This window comes from Uloborus diversus, chromosome 2 (assembly GCF_026930045.1).
Source record: "Uloborus diversus isolate 005 chromosome 2, Udiv.v.3.1, whole genome shotgun sequence".
NCBI classification, from domain to species: Eukaryota; Metazoa; Arthropoda; class Arachnida; order Araneae; family Uloboridae; genus Uloborus; species Uloborus diversus.
This window is the reverse complement of record NC_072732.1, coordinates 32807687-32827723: the sequence shown is the minus strand read 5'-3', so window position 1 is coordinate 32827723 and position 20037 is coordinate 32807687. Positions and strand designations below refer to the sequence as shown.

Below are 20037 nucleotides of genomic sequence, written 5' to 3'. Positions count from 1 at the left end.
TGCCCTGGCTGTCATTTACTCTCTTAATCTTTCTTGTGTTCTCCTGTCTAAATAAAAATGTGGAAACAGAACAGATGCCCGAGATGTAGAACAATTTTGTTCAAATGTGAGAGGATAACTGATAAATTTTCTGCAGAAATTCTGCAAATTTCAGTGAAATTTCTGTAGAAAGTCTGCAGAAACCATGGTGCAGAAAATCTGCAGAAACTGCGATGCACAAAATTTGTAGAAACCGCAAATTTTCTACAAATACCTTCCAACTCAAGATAGAATTTTTCAGAAATTCTACAGATTTCTTAAAAGTGGAAGAAAATCTAATTCTCGCAAATTACGATAAGTTGGTGGAAAGCTCGCGATGTTGAATTCGGTTAGTCCTTTGTCCGACTTTCCCAATCAATCTTCATCCACTGCAATTTCAACCAAACACGTATGTTTTGGAAACAGACCAACACTGAACTACGTCCATTGTCGGAAATTGCGTGTCTTGTTTGAGATTTCAATCCCATTGCATCCAGAAAATATTTCGATTATTTAGAAAGTTTTGAAGTGTTTTATTATATGCAACCCAAACTCGACTCATTTTATTTATTATTTTAGCAATTTATTTGTTAAATAACATTATTTTAAGTGCTCCTTCATGCCATGTAAAATTACCCCCCCCCCCCCTCAAAAAAATGGTTTGCCACCTAGGTTTGGATTTTTATAAAATTTTGTATCTTTGCTCTTTCTATGCATTTTAGAAAGCAAATAAACTATATTTGGAGAATCTCAATCGGTTTCGGTTTGACACCTTGTTAAAGTTTTTTTGATTTTACAATTTTCATGATCAACTAATTTTCCAAATTCAGTGCTCTTTAATTAGTCATTTGGTTGAAAGCTGTGATGTTTCCGTAAATATCTCATTTCCAGAGAAATAAATAACAACAGTCCAGCTTTAAAAAAAAAATTATTTTTGACACCCAATTTGTGGAAAATGTCACGTTTTTACGCGTACAATGCTTGAAGTACTTGCAGAACAATTTTTGTCAAATGATTTTACGTTGCAGAACATCCTAAAGTATTCTACTTTGGGGCTTAATACAGTTATTACTGCCGAGGTATAAGCCACTTTCAAAGGAAAGGCAGAAATCCCCAAAGCTTCATTCAATCTACAATCCAATACATTGTCACCTCAGAATAACAGTAGGATATCTTACTGTTTTTTGCAGGCTTAGATGTCTTACTGCTGCTCTGAGGCGATGGTATAGATGATTTATTAAAAATAACATCTACATAATTAATTTTGATGCCTCAAAACTTTTGCAGGCTACCTCTTGATGCCAAAAGAGAAATTCTTACTAATAACACTGCTAAATGCATTAGTACATGCAGACATGGGGTGTTGTTGGCTGACAGAATTCATTACAAGCCAAAACTGCATTAATTACTCCGTGTACTTTATCAATAGGCACAAGTATAGATAGTCAAAAACATAAAAGAAGGAATATAAATAAGTCATACATATGTACATTTTTGAAAGCTCTGAAGAAGAAAATAAGAATGAATTCTCTGAAGTATAAAAACTTTGATGTACAGTAGAAGACCGTTATAACGCACACCTTGGGACCAGAGCTTTTGTGTTATACAGGTTTTTGCATTATATAGATCATTTCACAAATTTTGAAACCAATATTCTGAGTTTAATCTGAAATGAGTACTAAAGCACCAATATTACAATTAGTCATTCACAAATAAATATGTTTCACAATCATAAGAAAGTGAATTATCCTGCACTTCTGCTAGCTTCATGGTTTGCATAACAGCTGCATTTTCAAGTGCCATCTAATATTTTCTTTTTACTGTGCACACTAATTTTCAGTTTAAAACTTTGAATGAAGATGGAAAGATGAAAAACTGTTTTAAAATTTAATTTGCCTAACAATTTTTATGTTTGAAAGACAAAACAGAGGGAGTTTTTTAACTTCAAAACCTATTGTTTACTTCTCTGAAAAGTAGTGCAGTTTATAGAGAATAATTGCGTTATATAGGTCGGCATTATAACGGTCTTCTACTGTATAACCAGAATCAATCAAAACTTTGATACAAGCTACTGTTTGTTTTTCACGAGAAGGCACTTCATCACACCTCCTTGAATGTAGAGTTCCATTTTAGGGGGGGGGGGGTAATCGGTAAGCAATCCATGCGCTTCTAAAGGAGACAATCTGACAGCCTTAACTTGGCGTGCATTTTAATGAGCAAAAAAGTCTTAGTGTCCTTTACATTACTTGCCTGTTATCATTTTAGTTATTCTTACATTTTAAAAACTGCTGCTTTTACAACAAAATGCTATGATCTGAATATACCTTCTGCTGAAAACAGAGAAATAGAATCATTGGATACCATGTGATGAGGGAGGAGTCAAGAACCTTCTCGTGGAAAACGGACAATACAATAGTCCCCCATTTATATGTTTTCAAAAGTCTAGACCAAAATTATAGAACCATTTAACTTGACTTTTATTTGTGCATTAATTTCAAAGTTTGTTCAGTTGCATCCAAGTCCTTCATTTAAGGGGGTCAATTGCCCCCTCCCCACAGTTTTGAAAGATTAATGTATTTACATGTAAGTGGGCAATATTTTTGCATCAATTCACAATGAGTAGTGTGCATTCTTCACCCCTTCCCCCGAGAAAAATTCAAAATGTCGCGCCTGGTTGTATTGGAGCTTATTTACTTTGTATCCCCCCCCCCCCCCCCAATTGTACTCTTTTGGAAAATTTTTGCTTTCAAAAAGTAATCTCAAAAAAAAAAAAAAAAAACTATTGTTGTATTTTAAAAAATCTTTTGTCATGTGAATATTTGAATGGGATTGAAAAAATTAATTTTTCACTCATGTGAAAAAAAAAAAGCCAAAATTCACCTTCAAAACATCTAAAAAAATTATTAAACATATAAATTTCATTTTACTTCCTTTTTTTCTTAAATTGACAACCCAATTCATTTAAGTGACACTACTCTTTATTTTTCCCACAGTTAAGGCTCCATTTTACAAACTCCTCGGTTCCACAATAAAGTTTGTAAAAATGAAATGTATGAAGAACTCCCCCCCCCCCCCCTAAAAACAGCATTCAGTACACCTAATTTCCATGGCAACTTCTGTCAATACTAACAGATATTCATTTTTTTCTTGTACACGAAATAAAAAAGCATATAAACATAGACATCAGTTTATATCTAGCGTAAAATCAAGGTCTGCTAACCATTTTTAAATGAATTTCTTTAAAGAAATAAAAGCAGACAAAGGAAGATGAAATTATGATTTAAATAGAAGGGATTATCTTCTTCCCTGAGATTTCCTCTCCTAGGTGCTGGAATTATTAGGAAACAGCATCTTTGACTTTTCATAGAGTTCGCAAAAATTTTTGAAAATCTAAATTCTTAAAAAAGAATTAAAAATCATTGTTCGCAAATAGTTCGTAAAACCGTGCATGTTTGAAAATTAGAGGTTCATAAAACTGTACATCTTTTTTTTTTTTGATTTTTATTTACTTTGAAACATAGTTTGATCAAAAATTAAAAGGAGTTTCATTATGTCTTATCATTAACAGACCTTTTACGAAAGGCCCTGCCTGATACCAACTTAAATCGGGACATAGCAGAAAAAAAAAACAGAGAGTAATCAAGTTAATTTTTAGCCTGCAACTGCTAGAGGTGAAACTATCTTATTTGTACTGAAGTGTGTATTAGGTCTACTTTGTACAAAAGCACTTTTCAAAGTTTACAATAAGATTAGGTAATTCAAAACCTAATTATCAGCAATAAATAAGTATCTATTTCACTCATAGATATCATGATAGAACAACGTTAAAAAAGTGTAAACTTTAGTAAGTTATAGTCATGTATTTCATGTATTTTTTTTTCTTTGAATGCAAAAAATAAGGCCTGTGGATAGAAAAGTTTTTGTCAGATGTCTTTTCATCCACAATTTTGTTCCTTAGCATTAAAAAGAGGTTTCTTATAAAGGGCCATCCACAAACAATGTCATGGTCAGAACGGGGAATGGGGTTAGTGAAATTGTGACAAGGAGGAGAGATGGAGTAACAGAAAGCATGACATTACATTCTTAGACTAATATACTTATGAAAACAATGACATATGACAAGAGGTGGTACAATGAAGTGTGACAAAGGTATAAGGGAGTTGAATTATTTGAAAAAAAAAAGGAGTGGCATTTATGGACAGCCCCTATCACAAAACATATGCAATTTTTTTTTTAGAAATGGAATATCATTAAGCAGTAAATTACCACCCTTAAGCCAGGGCTAAAGCAGAATTACATGCAATTAGTGATGTAAAATACCCGGGTATTTATTTTTAGGGGTAAATACCTGGGTAAATACCCAAATTGGGTATTTACCCGGGTTTTTATTTCAAAAATTTATATTCAACTAAAATACTTTTCTGTATGTATTCCACTATGTATATATAGGGTCTATTCCAAAAGTAATGCAATTTTTTTAAAGTAATTTATTGAACAGATTTGCACAAACACTCAAAATTCTTCAAAGTAATTTCTTTGGGCTTCTGCACATTTCTTCCATTGCCTCTGCCATGACTGGTAAGTGCCCTGAAAGGCGTTTTTGGGGACCTCACCTAAGGTCTTCGTCGCGGCCGATTGGATCTCTTCTGGGGATGAAAAATGGGTTCATTTCAGGCTTGCCTTAATCCGAGGGAACAAAAAGAAGACTGTCAGGGCGACGTCAGGACTATAGGGGGCTGGGACAGCGTTTTCATCTGGTGTTTAGCCAGGAACTCGCAGATTCGCAGCACGTTATGGCAAGGTGTTTCGGCAAGAACTTGCCTCACACTTTTCTCACTGCTAAATCTTGAGTAATGCGAAACACAACAGTAGGCAACATGTTCAGTTCATTTGCAACCATCTTTATAGTCAATGGATGGTCAAAGTCCAACAATTGAGGGACGTGAGCCACATTGTTGTCAGTTTTGCTGGTTGACGGCCGCCTAGAGCGTTGTTCATCTTGAATCTCTTCCTGGCTCTCTTTAGAGGTCTTTAACCACCTTAAAACTTGTGAATAGGACAGAGAAGAGTCCTTGTAAGCCTCATGAATCATTTTGTTAGTCTCCTCAAGAGATTTTGTTGCTTAAGCAACAAAACTTAATCGCATACTATTTTCCCCGTGACACGGTCGATGCGCAGAGGTTAATATAACTTGTGTCCGGCCACTTCCATGGCTGAGAAAACCCCCGAGACTGGATTTCCGGAAAACCTTAGGGTCCCCCTCACCTAAACCAAGTAGTTCGATTATACTCTGACCAATAAAAGTGGCCTGGAAAAAATCATTACATTACTTTCAGAATACACCTTGTATAATCAACCATATACAAAACAATAAACTTTTGCCCAAAAATGACATTTTGATCACATGTTTAAAGAATTATTGTGTGAAACAACTTAGCAATCTAATATGATATTCACATTAAATGTGTTAGATATGTCTAATCAATGTTGATAGCCAAATTTCATTTATAAAAAGCCATTCTACAAAAAGTAAAAAGATTAACTGGTTACAAAAGAAGCAAATACCTATCCTCTTCAATTTTGACATTAAAAAAAAAAAAGATTCTTTGGTTCACAATATGTTTCTTTCATAATTTCATCAAGTATTTTAATAAAAAAATTATAAACTGTGTAATACATACGTATTTATCAGTTTTACCAACTATTTCATATTTAGATTTTTTTAAAAATGCTCATTCATTTTTTGCATTTTTTTGTAAAATACCCAGTTTTTGGGTATGTACCCAGGCTTTGGATAAATACCCAAAAAATATTTACCTACCCACTGGGTATTTACCCCATCCACATCACTACATGCAAAGTACCAATAGCTCAGTTATCACATTTCAAAACTGCAGTTTCATCCTTATTATGAACTCATCAGCCTGGAATAGTCAATAACAAGAATGAAATGACAGTCCCTGGATGTCATAACTCATCTCTTGGTATACTGCATTGATGACATCTGGCATTGTATTGATGGCATATTGCATTGATGCATCATGTTTCATGCCCAAAATAAGGAAAAGAATTATTTAGATAAGGAGTTTATGGCATCACGAAGCTTTTTCACAGCAACATCAATGTCTTCTTTGGTCGTTTCCCTCCCAACACTTAAACGCAATGTCTTTGATGCTAGATTTGCAGGAACACCAGATGCAATGAGGATAGGAGATGATTTTTGTGAGCTATGGCACGCAGCACCAGTACTAGCACATATACCTGAAGTTGCTAATAAAGCTTTACCATTTACGTTGTAATTAAACGCTACACTGAGTGTATTTGGCAGCATGGGACAAATTGATTTGCAGTTGAAAATAACTTTTTCTTTAAAAGTTTCCTTTAAGCGTTTCTCCAGATATTCCTTCATCGATGACATAGTATGGATATATTCATTCAGATTTTTGGAAACCAATTCCGCTGCTCGGCCTAATCCTGCAATCATGCAAGTATTTTCCGTTCCAGGCCTGTAAGATTTTTCTTGCCCTCCTCCATAAAAAATGGGGTACAGCGGGGAGTTAGTTTTAAAATACAAAGCACCAATTCGTGGACCGTAAAATTTGTGCCCAACTATTGTCAAATAATCAACATCTAATTCAGAAATATCAACAGGTAATTTCCCTATAGCTTGAGCTGCATCTGTGTGAAGGTAAATCGTATGGCTATTTTTTCTTTTTAAAGCACTAAGCTTATCTTTTAACAAATTAATGGGTTGTATAACTCCAGTCTCGTTATTAGCCAACATCAGTGTGATTAAACAAGTACTTGGTTTAACTTGATTAAGTATGTCATCAACTTCGATTGCACCAGTCACTTTGGAAACAGGTACAAATGTAACATCGATTTTTTCTTGATTTTTAAGTTCTTCTAAAGGCAATTTGATAGAATCATGTTCAATATTGGAAGTAATAATATGAGGTAAAGATTCAGTATAATTAGGAGCATTAATTTTTTCTTCATAAAATCTTTTAATTACGGTTTGTATAACCATCATGTTGCTTTCTGTGCCACCTGACGTAAATACTATATTACCAGGGCTAGCCCAAATCATATTTGCAACTTGAAATCTTGCATCTTCTATTGCTTCTTTCGCATGAGTACCAAGAGAATATGAACTACTCGGATTACCCCATTCATTTTTTAACGTTTCAATGATGGTGTCTTGTACATCCGGATCAACCGGCGTTGTAGCATTATAATCTAGGTATACAGCCATGACAAATTAGATTTATGCTATAAAACTAAAAGAAAATTAACAACCACGATACACACAGTAAAAAGTCCTATTAAGAAGTATAGAATACGTGTTATCAGTTTTCAAATTGTCATACAACATAGAAAACCATTTAAAATTTAAGAAGAGCTTACGCCATGACGTAAACAAACGAGCTATAGCAGTGACGGCTACAGTTAATTTCTTTGTTCCCGTTGCGACGAATGGTTGCGTTCGACGTACCTCACCGGTCTACCGGTAAGTAACCGGTTACAAACCGCAGCGTTCTATCATCTATCGGTTACCTCACCGGTTACCACTTTCAGCTGTTGATTGGTTGATTGGAGCACGTGATCATTAGCTGTCACGTGATTAACTAACCGGTCGCTCCCGGTCGAGCTCGTCGAACGCAACCTATGTATATTACCGTATTACTTATTTAAAGAGCTTATGTGTAATTTTGATGCAAAATGTGACATTTGAATGTTATTGAGTTCATTTACATGATTGATTCGGCAAGATTGTAGCCTACGAGGCCAGATACATTGGTGCAAACCTCTGGTTGCGTTCGACGAACCTCACCGGTTAACCGGTAGGTAACCGGTTACTAACCGCAGCGTTCTATGATCAACCGGTTACCGCAGCGGTTGCCATTCTAAGCGGTTGATTGGAGCACGTGATTATTATCTGTCACGTGATTAACTAACCGGTCGTGCTCGTCGAACGCAACCTCTGTGTTTAAAATCAGCTGTATAAGATTCTAAACTGTAACTGCAAGACTGCTCCTTCCCCCCTCCCTTTCTTTTTGACAGAAAGCACGTAAACACGCTTGCATTTTCCTCTGTCGATAAATTAATTCTTGCATCATTAAACTGTTTCTGCACTCATTTCATACTAAAATGGAACGCAATGAAGGGAATGACAGTATGGATGAGTTATGTGATGATCCTTCCTACAATGGTGGTAAAGAACAGGTATCGTAGTATATCAGTTTTTATAACAAACTTTTTCTCTGTATGTATTTAAGAAGAAATTGATAATAATTTTAAAATGTTTGCTAATTTTCGCATTTCACTGCTAGGTCGCCGAGAAATTTTCTTCTCGTAAAGAAGCTATTCAACCTACTAAACGCTTTTGTACTCGCAACCTACTTTGCTATACAAGTATAGGATGTACTTGTACTTGCAACTATGTAATGAAACAAAAGAGTATTTGATATTTTAAAGTTTGGAATTTGTGTGAAGATTGTCTCCGCCTTCCCTATAGCGGGGTGGAAACTATCCTGTGAATTTCTGAGCATCAAAGGCCCTCTGTGCCAAATTTGGAATAAATCCGGCGCAAGCTATAGATTTCTATAAGGAAAATAATACAAACATGCACACTAAGATACATTCATTCATATAGATTTAATTTTCTCTGCTTTAAAATTATGTGCCTTTATTTATCTTTTTAGCATGAAATTTCTGCTGCTGAATATGCATTATCCCAATTTGAAAGTAATGCATCAACTTCTTTGCCGTCAATTCAACCAGTTGTACCTGTTGCACCTCCCACAGAATCTGGGATAATTCCGAAAGTTCAGTAAGTGTTCAATGTAATCTTAATAAGTGCATTTAGTGAAATGAATACAGACTTAATATAAATTTTTTAATCCAGAAGTATGAAAGAAATTATCCATATACAGAGTAGAAATAATTTGGCGTTTCACAGCATTTAGCTGTTACGAACTAAAAACTTCATTAGGATGTTTTTACCTTTTACTCATGATTGGTGCAAAAATTAAAGTTAAGCATTTCATAAACTTATGGTCCTGTGTGTACTTATATCATAATATTGGGGGGGAGGGATGTTTAGATGTTTTAAATTTCTGGACAGGAAAATTATGTGTAAAAAAATGGACATCTTCATTTTTTGAATTTTCTTACTCATTTTGGAGAGGGTTCAGACCCCATAAACCCTCCACTTGGCTACACTACAGCTTTGTTGGCCATCTTTTGCTATATAAACTAATAAAATCAAACATTTGATGGGCTAGAGTGCTGTATGGGATGAGATGAGGAGAGGCTCCTAAATATGTGAAACAGTATTCATTAAAGGCTACAGCTCCATTCCACCATCACGTGCGAGACAAAAATACGCTTAAATTTCATTAACATTTCTTCTTATCTCTTAATATTTTGATGAAACAGGGGTAAGCAATTTTTTTAATCTTTCTCATGGTATAGGCCATTCCACTAAAAAAGCCACCATTTTGTCCTACACATGACAACCCATTTTTTGAAATTAATAATTTTGAAAAGTAATAGAACAAAATTTTTTGCTTAAGAAATCACTCTTACATTTATGATTTCTTAAGGAACAAAATTGTGTTAATTACCGTTTTAAATTATAATTTTTAATAAAGTATTCAAACTGTCACATGCAGGATAAGACGTCCCTTTTCCCATAGAATGCCCTAATATTAATGTGTCTTTTTCACCCCTGAGTGCGAATTCACAATGTCGCAATTGGAAAAGGCTTTGATGACATCGGGGGACCTTTTAACATTAAGAGTGATCGACAAAGTTGCCCTCAAAAGTACTTGCAGTAGGCCCCCCAATCCTGTAAATCCGTCCCTGCATGCAAGTGTCAAAATTAAAATTTTGTAGACAGGGTAGTGCAAATAGTAGGAAAACTCACCATCATGAAAATCCCAATGAGATCCTGCTGTTTAGTTTGATTTTGGAAATCTTTTAAATGAAAGCCTACCTACGGTTTGAACTTTGTATGCCTTTTCCTCAAAACTTTAAAAAGTCCACTGCCTCATTTTGTCAAATTTTTTATCGCTGTATTTTGATTTTTGCACTTTATCTTGTGGATATTTTTAATGTAGTTTTAGTGTCTAAAATACTTTACTTTGAAAATTGTATTTATATATAATTTTAATATCATGGTTCTTGTTTTCTTTTAGCAATGTTGTGTGCTCAGTTGATCTAGGCTGCACATTAGACTTGCTAAAGATTGCTCTTCGTCTCAGAAATGCCGAGTACAATCCGAAACGTTTTCATGCAGTCGTAATGCGAATATTGGAACCTCGGACAGCTGCTTTAATATTTCGTACTGGGAGAATAGTTGTGACTGGTGCTAGAAGGTACAATTTTTTTAAATGTATCTTTAACACCTGAAAAAACAGTACATTAAACATATTACAGTAGAATACCTTTATAACGCAGTTCTCTATAAACCACACAACTTTTCAGATGTAAACAATAAGTTTTGCAGTTAAAAAAAGCCCTCTATTCTGCATGGCAAGCATAAAAATTGTTAGGCAAATTAAATTTTTGAAAGTTTTTCATCTTTATCTGAATTCAAAGACTTTAAATGAAAATTAGAAATATATAGATATGTTCTGAATATATTAGTTTCAAAATTTGAAATGTTCTATATAATGCAAAAGTCTGTACAACGCAACAGCTCTGGTCCCAAGGTGTGCATTATAACGGTCTTCTACTGTATAAAAAAGAAAGTTCCTTAGCAGAATGAGCACTAGAAGGCAGGATTAAGTGGTTCTTGTAATATTTTTCCAAGTCGCAGTTAAAAGAAATCCATTTGCATATACTTTAAACAAAACTCCCTTTATACTATTTTAGTCAAGGTGAAAAATCTCATCTTGGATTCCTCCCTTAAGCAGACCAGGCCTGCCAACTTTTTTCTTAAATTAATGTATACTAAATATGAAAAAATAACCCTGTACCTTCAAGTGTTTTATGTATAGTCTTCTAGCTAGCCTAGTTTATTTACCCTTTACCCTCTACCACTAGGAGGAGGAGGTAGAATTAAAACTTTCATATGCTTAAAGCAATCTGCCTTAACTATCTACTTTAAAGATAATAAGATACTACATAAAATAAATACAGAAAATTAAAATCTTACAGTGGAATCCGCTTCATTGAACCACCAGTTATTCGGATCAAATCTTAAACAACCAAAACAAATTCTACTATACAAACCTAATATTATTAGCTCATTGGGACCAAAATCCGCTTAATTGGACCAAAGAACATGGGAAAATTATAAAAAAACTAGAAGGAATCACTTGCTCAAAGCAAGTTTCAAGTACATTAACTCAATCTCAAGTAGTTCAATAAAAATTAATGGTTCCTGTAACTTTAAATTAGAGCCAGCAATATTTACAGAAAAAAATGCTTAACAAAACTCCCACTGCATATGGTAGCACTATTCTAGCAGAGGTCAAAAACAATTCAGTGAAATTTCAATTTTGTTCAGTTAACATTTACAATAAAATGTAAATTTTTTCAAAAGCATTGTTTTGTTGTAAAATACTTAATTTGCATTTCATTGGAAAATTTAATACTTTTCCCATGATAACATTAGGATATGTAATTTTCATCTGTTTTTCTACTGCCAAGATAAAAAAAAAAGCCATTGTTACTTGTTCTCAGGATTTCTGACTAATCATTATCAGTTGACTTGAGAATGTTAAAGGAATTTTTCCAATAAAGAATAAGCTGAGCTGGAAGTCGGTAGAAATTAATCAGAAAAACATTGTTTGCTCTTAGAGTTTGCTCAAAAAGGTGAGTGATGCTCTCATAGACTTAACATTGTACCAACCAAGTCTTCTGATTCCTTCGGTAAATCCAAGTTCTTGTTAAATTAAGGCTTGTTATAAGGAAGTTCGACTGTAGTTTTAATGTTTAAATGAATTCCAAGTTGTGACCTGTTTTGCTAAAAGAATTTCATTTCCTTTTAGTGAAGCAGCAGCACACTTGGCAGCCAGAAAGTATGCTCGGTTGATTCAGAAACTTGGCTTTGATGTAAGTATATAATTTAAGAAATTTTTCCCAATACTGTGTCAAAGAAAAAAATAATGGATTTTCCACTTTGTAATGTGTCAAAATAAGCACAAAGGAATTATTTAAAAAATTCAAATTGCATTAATATTCAACATTGAAATATTAATGCAACTGGAATTATATATATATATATATATATATATATATATATATATATATATATATATATATATATATATATATATATATATATATATATATATATCCTTTGAATGTGTTAAGTTATTTCCTTTATCACAAAATGTGAAACATTCTAAATTCATAATATCAAAATAGAACCATCTCTTCTTTCCCTGTCGCCTTCCATTTCATCCTTAGATTTTTTATGTAATTGAATTCTATTTTTGTATATTTCATTCTTCCGAAGTGACTCCCTCCTCTAAACAGAATCAAGGAATATTTTCACATCTTGAAAAACCTGGCTATATCTCCGATCGTAATTAAAATCTACAGTAGAAACCTCTTATAATTATATTGCTCTCCTGTAACAATTATGGTTTATACTATGAATTCTTTCATCTTCGTCACACTAAGAAATATGTTAAAAAAACTTTTCTTTGTTCTTTTGAGACATCTGTAGCCTTCTGCATTCAACCATATTTTATACACAATACATATTTACAGCTGCATTCCAAACTAATTTGTTCCAGAAAAATATACACTATCTATGCATCAGCTTGTGTTTCTGTTGTGTTTGAACTATTATAGTAATTTTGTATTATGTAGCTTATTGAAATATTTTATATTCATTGTGATGTAATTTTAATTAAATTTGTAATGACATTTATTTATTGTTTATTAGAACTAATTTTAAAGTCTCACTTAATAAAATTTAATTTATAATACTTTATTTTATTATAACAGCAGTATGAAACATGTGCCCCTGATGTGCACTTCATAATTGGGTCCTGCTTTGTATTACTCTCAGATATTTCCAGTTTTGAATTTCTTTCTTTTTTGTTTTTTGGAGAGTTTTACAATTTAGACCTGGCTTGGAGTCGATTACAAAGAGGCGTAATCGGTTAAGGTAACAAAGAGGGAAAATTGTGCCTCAGAGACAATTGTGATTATGAAGACTTTAAAATCAATTCTGGTGAAAGTTAGGGGTACTTCTTATGTCTCAATAAAGCTGGAAGAGAATGGCGTCCCTGCACTATCTCTGCTTTATCATTGTGACATTCTTCAATAGAATGATTCAGGGTCAAGATAGGGATAGAGAGTCGATTCTGAACTTTAAATAAATACTCAATCGTTTTCTGTCCTTTCAACTTCAGTTTTGGGTATATAAGCAAATCTTGTTGGATTTTCAATCCTGATTAGAGGATTAAATTACAAGTATAAATTAGCTGATTATGATTTTGATTACAATTACAGGTATTTTAAATCTATGGATTATGATTATAACTAAAATAACAAAAATGAAATCCGTTACGGTCATGATTACATGATTGCAAGCTTGATTTTGACTCAGTTTTATTTCTCAATATATTTCTGTAGTTACAGGAAGCAGCACAAGTAGTACAAGGAAGCAGTAACAAGGAAACCAATATTTTGCCTGTAATGATAAAATAAACAACATAGTGATTTTTTCCCCCCATCTCAGCAAAATAATTATGTTAGCATTGTTTTACTTTCAGTGAAAAATGACAAAAATTAGAGCATCATAAATGTAAGCTGTTAACTTGGATCAGGGGCGGATCCAGACAGAATTCTCGGATGGGGCCATTTGGAAAAATAGGATGCTTTGGTAAATTTTTGTTTTACAAATATCAATATGGCCTACCTTTAACTAGAGCATTTTTAAGGAATTTTCACTAGGCGACGCAAGTTCAACATAAAGGCTGTAACCTTCCCAATAATTTTCCTTTTCTTAACAAACATGTGCATTTATTGTCGCCTCTAAGTGGTATTTCTGTAATCAGTACTGGGTTTTGAGGCGACTGTATAGGATCAGAAGAGGAAGCGGATATGAACCAACCGTAAGTATAATAACTCCGTAGTAAAGGGGATGAAAATTTTCGAATTTGTAGTCTTAAAAACGCATTTTAGACGATCTTTGGTAATGTTAGGGGAGAAGAGGTTCAATGGCGCTCCCCTGCCTAGTTTTCAAAATAGTAGCTCTAAGAATGTAGTTTTAAACGATCTTTGATGATCTTAGAGGGAGGAGAAATTTGAGGCCCATTTAAGGAAATTTTACTGATTTGTAATCTTAGAAATGCATTTTAACTGTCTTTCGTAATATTAAGGGCTCGGGTGCAATTCCTCCGCTCCCCCCCCCCCCCCCCCGCCCATTTTTCGAAATTGAAACCTTAAAAACGCAAACATTATCTCCAATAATGTTAACCCATTCATGCCGGTTGGTACAAAAATATACCAACCGGGAAAAAAATTATAATTCGTCCTCACATGATGCTATCTCCCCAATAGCTGTACATTTTACATAGTAAATAATCACAAAAAGGGAAAAAAATATGTTTACTGTATCTTTGTTAAAAACGGTCGTAACAGTAGGCTTAAAACTTGAATAAGTCATAACTCCAAAAGCATTCGTCTTCCGTCAAAAAGTAAAATGCAAGTTTTGCCTGTATTTTAGTAATTTCAAAAAGGTTTAAAAATTGTACCATAATTGTAACAGTGTATTTGATTCAGATATACTTTCAAAATGTTGTTTTTATCGTTGTTTCGTGTTATGAATTCTCTTTTACTTTCAATGGTAGAAAATTGTACCAACCGGCGAATATGTAGTCACTGTCTTGCTTCGGGCAAATGAAGTGTTCAATCTAAAATTTGTACAAATAAGTGATATTTTTAAAAGATTTTTTAAGTATTTTAGTAGTGTTGTTAATTTATTATGGACGTCATGGACGCAAAAAGCTGATAAGAGGAAATTCGATTAGATTTGAATATAAGCTGTGGGTGTTATTCTCGTAATACGGACTTTTATTTTTTTCGGTACCATATTGCGTCACCTAGGCGAATTGGTATAGCATAAAATATTAGTATTGGTATAGTATTTGTATAGTATATTGGTATAGTATGGAAAAATAATAAGAACCTAAGTACCAGAGGAAACGCATGCCATTATGGGCAATTTTTTACTTTTATTCCTATGCTAAATGATATTCTTTCAACTTATACATTGAAAGAGTATACAAATGTATGTTCCATTGGGTTCAAGAAATGAAATGAAGAAATACACACACAATCAACCAAGAACAGCATGTGGTAATGCTGCAATAAAGATGATGCTGTAAAATGGAACGGCAGTACTGCAGTAGCAATTACAAGCAATAAAGTATTCAGGACATGATGTGAATCAAGCAGTAAATGAGATGCTTTTGAGAAAAATAATTTTATTATTCCAATATCGTAGTTATTGAAACACATAGCAAGTGCATCTGTCGGATAGACCTTTTTGATCCGTAGAAGAATACGGTATTAGAAATTGTTGCAAAAAAAAAAAATGTGGAGGTCACTTTTTTTGGGGGGGGGGGGCAATTTCTGCAAAATGCTGTAAAAGAATGGCGAATGTTCCGGACTTTTTGAAAAGAAGATTCGCTATTCATTCCGAGAAGATTGTGATGCATAAATATTCGGTTAAAAATATATTCAATTCGAAATTTTACTACATTTTTAGTATCGATTTTTTCAAGTTCATATTTCATAAAATTTTATTTTACAAAATGAACACATTTCTTTTTTCTTTTGAAATAAATGAAATTGTAATTAGAAAACTCTTTTATGTAAGTGTAAATAATATTCTACAATTATAAATAATTATAAGTGGTAATCAATGCAATTATTGCAATCAAACAATAAATGTAAAATTTGCAAACAAAATGTACTCACACCATACAAATGCCGGTTGGTAGAAAAATCTACCATAAAAATAAAAATAGAAAATTTAACGGGAAAAATTAAATTTGTATATAATGCACTTACTAGACATAAAATAAATAAATACTAATAAAATTATCACAGTGTATTGTTTTTTTTCGAAACCGGCATTAATGGGTTAAGAAGAGTGAAATTCGGGGTTTCTCTGGCGGATTTTTCAAACCATTGTAGAGCCAAAAATGCAGTTTACTAAGATCGTTTCGTGATGATACGTGGAGGGGAGAAATTCGAGGGCCCACACCAAGAAATTTTTCTAATTTGCAGTCTTAAAGATGCATTCTAATTATCTTTGGTAGTGGTAGGAGAGAAGAGGTTTGGCGCGCTCCCCCCGAAATTGTGGCTCTAAAAAGGCTGTTTAAGACGATTTTTGATGTTAAGGGGAGGAGAGATTAAAAAGCCCATTCCAGGAAATTTTACTAATTTATTGAACATAAAAATGCATTCTATACTATCTTCGGTAAGGTTAGGGGTTGAAGAGATTCTGAGGTCCAGTCCCAAATTTTTTCAAAATTGAACTCTTTAAATTGCAAATGTATTCAATGCAGGATTCATAACTAACTTTTAGAGGACCAGCAATTTTTCGAAATTGAAGCTCCAGAAATGTACCTAATTCTTAAAGACTTTCAATGATGTTAGACAAGGAGGAGTTCTCCCCCGGAAGCATTTTGAAACGCACGCACTTAAAACAAAATTTAGGCCGATCTTGAACGATGTTGGTGAAAATAAGATGTGGGGGACCTTCCCCTGTAATCTTTTACAAGTTATTTTTCAAAACGTGGCTTGTAGGTCTTTCATAATATTAAAAAAAGGAAGAGAGGTGGTTTGAAGGGTCCACATTAAAAAAGAAATGAAGAAAACTTACATAGCACTGCATAAAGCCAGGTTTAAACTTGAATCTAACTTTCACTTAATGCGCAATCACAACAAATGTACAACTTTTTATCGGACACTTACTAACACGTATCCCTTTTCTTTCCCACATGGGGGAAGTAAACATTTAACAAGACGAGCCCATTATGCTAAATGAACCTAAATATTTGGTTTACACTTGATATTTTTGAAATTTTCGTGGAGTAGAGATGCCCTCCCTCTGGCATTGTTTCCATTCTTGTTAGGCTTCACATGAATTACAATGATTTTTTTTTTCAATGTAAGCTAGGAAAGAAGGTTTAAAAAAGTATACTTGAAACTTCCTCAGTGTGGTTTTATGGATCTCCGGCGTTGTTTTTATAATCTTGTTAGGATTTCGAGGAATGATAAGGATTTTTTTTTAATGTTTAGCTCTAAAAAATGTTTCTAAAAACTATTTTGGAAACTTTCTCGGGGTGGTCATGACCTCCCTCTCATTGTTTTCATTATTGTTAGACTTTGTACGTGCTATAACGGAAATTTTTTGCATTTTTGCTCAAAAAAGGGGAATTTTAACTGTTCTTGAAATTTTCTCGGAGGTGTTTATGGCCCCCTCCCTGGATCCGCCCATGACTTGGATAGTGCTTTGAAGATTCATAAAAAAACCTTTGCATTTTTCAATTACCTGTATCTCAGCTAATTATTATTTCATGTATATTTTCAGGTAAAATTTATAGATTTTAAAATTCAAAATATGGTAGCAAGTTGTGATGTAAAATTTCCTGTACAAATAGAGCGTCTATATTCAAGTCACTATCAATTTTCCAAGTAAGTTGAAACATTGAAGACAGTGGCGGCGCGAGAGCAAAAGTAGACGTCGGCGATGCAGTTTTGCGAGGCCCTTTTAGTCATAAAATATATTCAGACAAATCATTGAATTCACGGAATTAATTTTTGTACTAACTATTGGCACTTATAGTTTCCAATTCACTTAATTGCTAGGACAAAAACGTTTCGTGACTAGTAGCGCAATCAAAAAGTTTTTTTTGGTGGTGGGGGGAGGGAGCGGCACATTGAAAGAGGAAAAATGACCTGATAGAAAGGTGGGTCCGGGGGTCCTCCCCCGGAAAAATTTTAACATTTTTAGTTTAAAAACGCCATTTTAGGCTTTCTTTGCTGATGTTAGGGGAAAAAATTTACAGAGGTCTCGGTGAAAATTTCTAGAAATTGAAGCCTTAAAAACGCAATTATAGGCCATTTTTATTGACTTAAAGGGTCAGAGAGTGTCCCAGATCGATTCTTTTGTTTAAAAAAAAGGTCAAAATCAATCCCCTGCAAATTCTCGAAATCGAAGTTTCAAAAACAGAATTTTAGACAAGCTTTGATGATTTTACGGAAAGGGAAGGAGCTCTTCCCTCGAAAATTTTTGAAAATTATGCTTCTAAAAACTTTAGCAATATTTTATATTTAGGAGCCAGTCCACCTAAACTTTTGTTGATGTAGTTTAAAAAACCTAATTGCTAATGATATAAAAGAAAGGCGGTATGGGGACCCTTGCCCGAATATTTTCTGATATTCGAGCCTTAAAAATGCGATTCTAAGGCCATATTTTGTAGTATTAGGTTCGGTAATTTTTGAAATTCAAGCTACAAAAACACAATTTTAAGCGATTTTCGATGTTGTTTAGTATTTGGGGGCTTTAGCTTTAAGCTGGAAATATCGCGAAATTTAAGATCTCGAAACGAAATTTCAGATGCTCCATAATGCTATCGGTGCGCGCGTGTATGGAGGGGTGTGTGTTCGGAGGAGCAGCATTTTGAATATTTTCTAATTTTTTCAACAAGAGAAAAAGAAAAGAAACAGAACGGGGTGGGGGGGATAGAGTTAGCTGATCAATAAGCTGTAGCTAGTGAATATTTTAAATTCAGGTTCCTACAGAATTGGGCGCCAAAATTGCTAAAGCTGGCTCTGTGCAGTCTCCGCTGCACGCACTATTTTGATTACTTTTGTGTCTATTGCATTTAATAAGAGCTTCAATTGAAAACATGGAAATTTCTTAAAACTTTTGAGAATTTACTTCTGAGAATTTTGCGAGGCCCTATCTGCGCGAGGCCGTCGGCAGTCGCCGACGCCTAGCGCCGCCACTGATTGAAGAGTTTCTAAAGCCATTTTTATCTAATTGATTTCAAAAAATTTTTATTCAACAATCATTGAATGCATCATGTTAAATATTCAAATTATAATATGAAAGGTGTATTAAAAAGATGAGTTGAATAAGTAAAATAATTATATTCTCTAAATTAAATATTATGGGATAATTTTAATTATGAGGAATAGGAATTATAAATTAAGAAAATGATTCTTTCTTGGCAACTCAAAGTGTAAACTGTAAGGACTATACGTAAAAAGAATTGAAATACAACTATATATATTTACATGCAGTGGTAATATTTTTGTGTCAGAACGAAGATTGACTAGAAAAAATGAAATTAAACCTGATGTTATAGGGTTTCGTTCATAGATCTGTATGGGGGGGGGGGGGGGTTCTACAGAAAATAGATTGGATTTTCTAATATAATCAAGTAAAATCTCAATATATTAACATAACTTTTGAGACAGATGCATTAAAAAATTGATATTTTATAAACATTGTTTACTTTTTAATATTAATTGAAAATTGCATGTCATTAACATTTGCAGTGAAAAGTATAAATAACTGATCAGAAAATTCTTTTTTTTCTCTCTCTAAAATAATTATTTATTTCAGTTATGAACCAGAAATTTTTCCTGGTTTGATATACAGAATGGTAAAGCCTAGATTAGTTCTTTTGATTTTTGTGTCTGGAAAAATAGTATTGACAGGTATGTTTAGTTTTACCCTTCTAATCTTTTACTCTTTTTTTTCGTCTAAACTAGGTTTATTTAATTTGGATACTATTTGTAAAAACACGCAAATTTTCAGAAGGAAGTGAATTAGTTGTTAATATGTGTTTAAATTCATGTTTGTGTCTAATTTCTTGATTAAAACCTTATAATTTCATTTCCTCACATATAGAAATTTTTTATTGGGTACTTATATATACTTTAAAAAAATTTAACTATTAAATCCTTACTATACGTAAACAGACCTTGGTGTAAATAAATAATGAAAGGAATAATTTACTTAAG

The 20037-nt window shown here is 33.3% G+C and overlaps 2 protein-coding genes across 2 annotated transcripts in view; one reads left to right on the top strand and one right to left on the bottom strand.

The window, feature by feature from the left end:
* Positions 1-5868: 5868 nt before the first annotated feature.
* Positions 5869-7273, bottom strand: LOC129217088 (selenocysteine lyase-like). Its single transcript, XM_054851337.1, has one exon. The coding sequence runs from the start codon at positions 7271-7273 to the stop codon at positions 6089-6091; it is 1185 nt and encodes a 394-aa protein (XP_054707312.1). The 3' UTR covers positions 5869-6088.
* An 807-nt stretch (positions 7274-8080) lies between these two features.
* The window catches only part of LOC129217807 (uncharacterized), a 21576-nt gene continuing 9619 nt past the window's right edge, over positions 8081-20037 (top strand). Inside the window, exons 1-2 of the mRNA XM_054852147.1 lie at positions 8081-8244; positions 8724-8851. Coding sequence (XP_054708122.1) covers positions 8170-8244; positions 8724-8851 — 203 coding nt within the window. The 5' untranslated portion in view covers positions 8081-8169. The remainder of the gene's footprint in view (positions 8245-8723; positions 8852-20037) is intronic.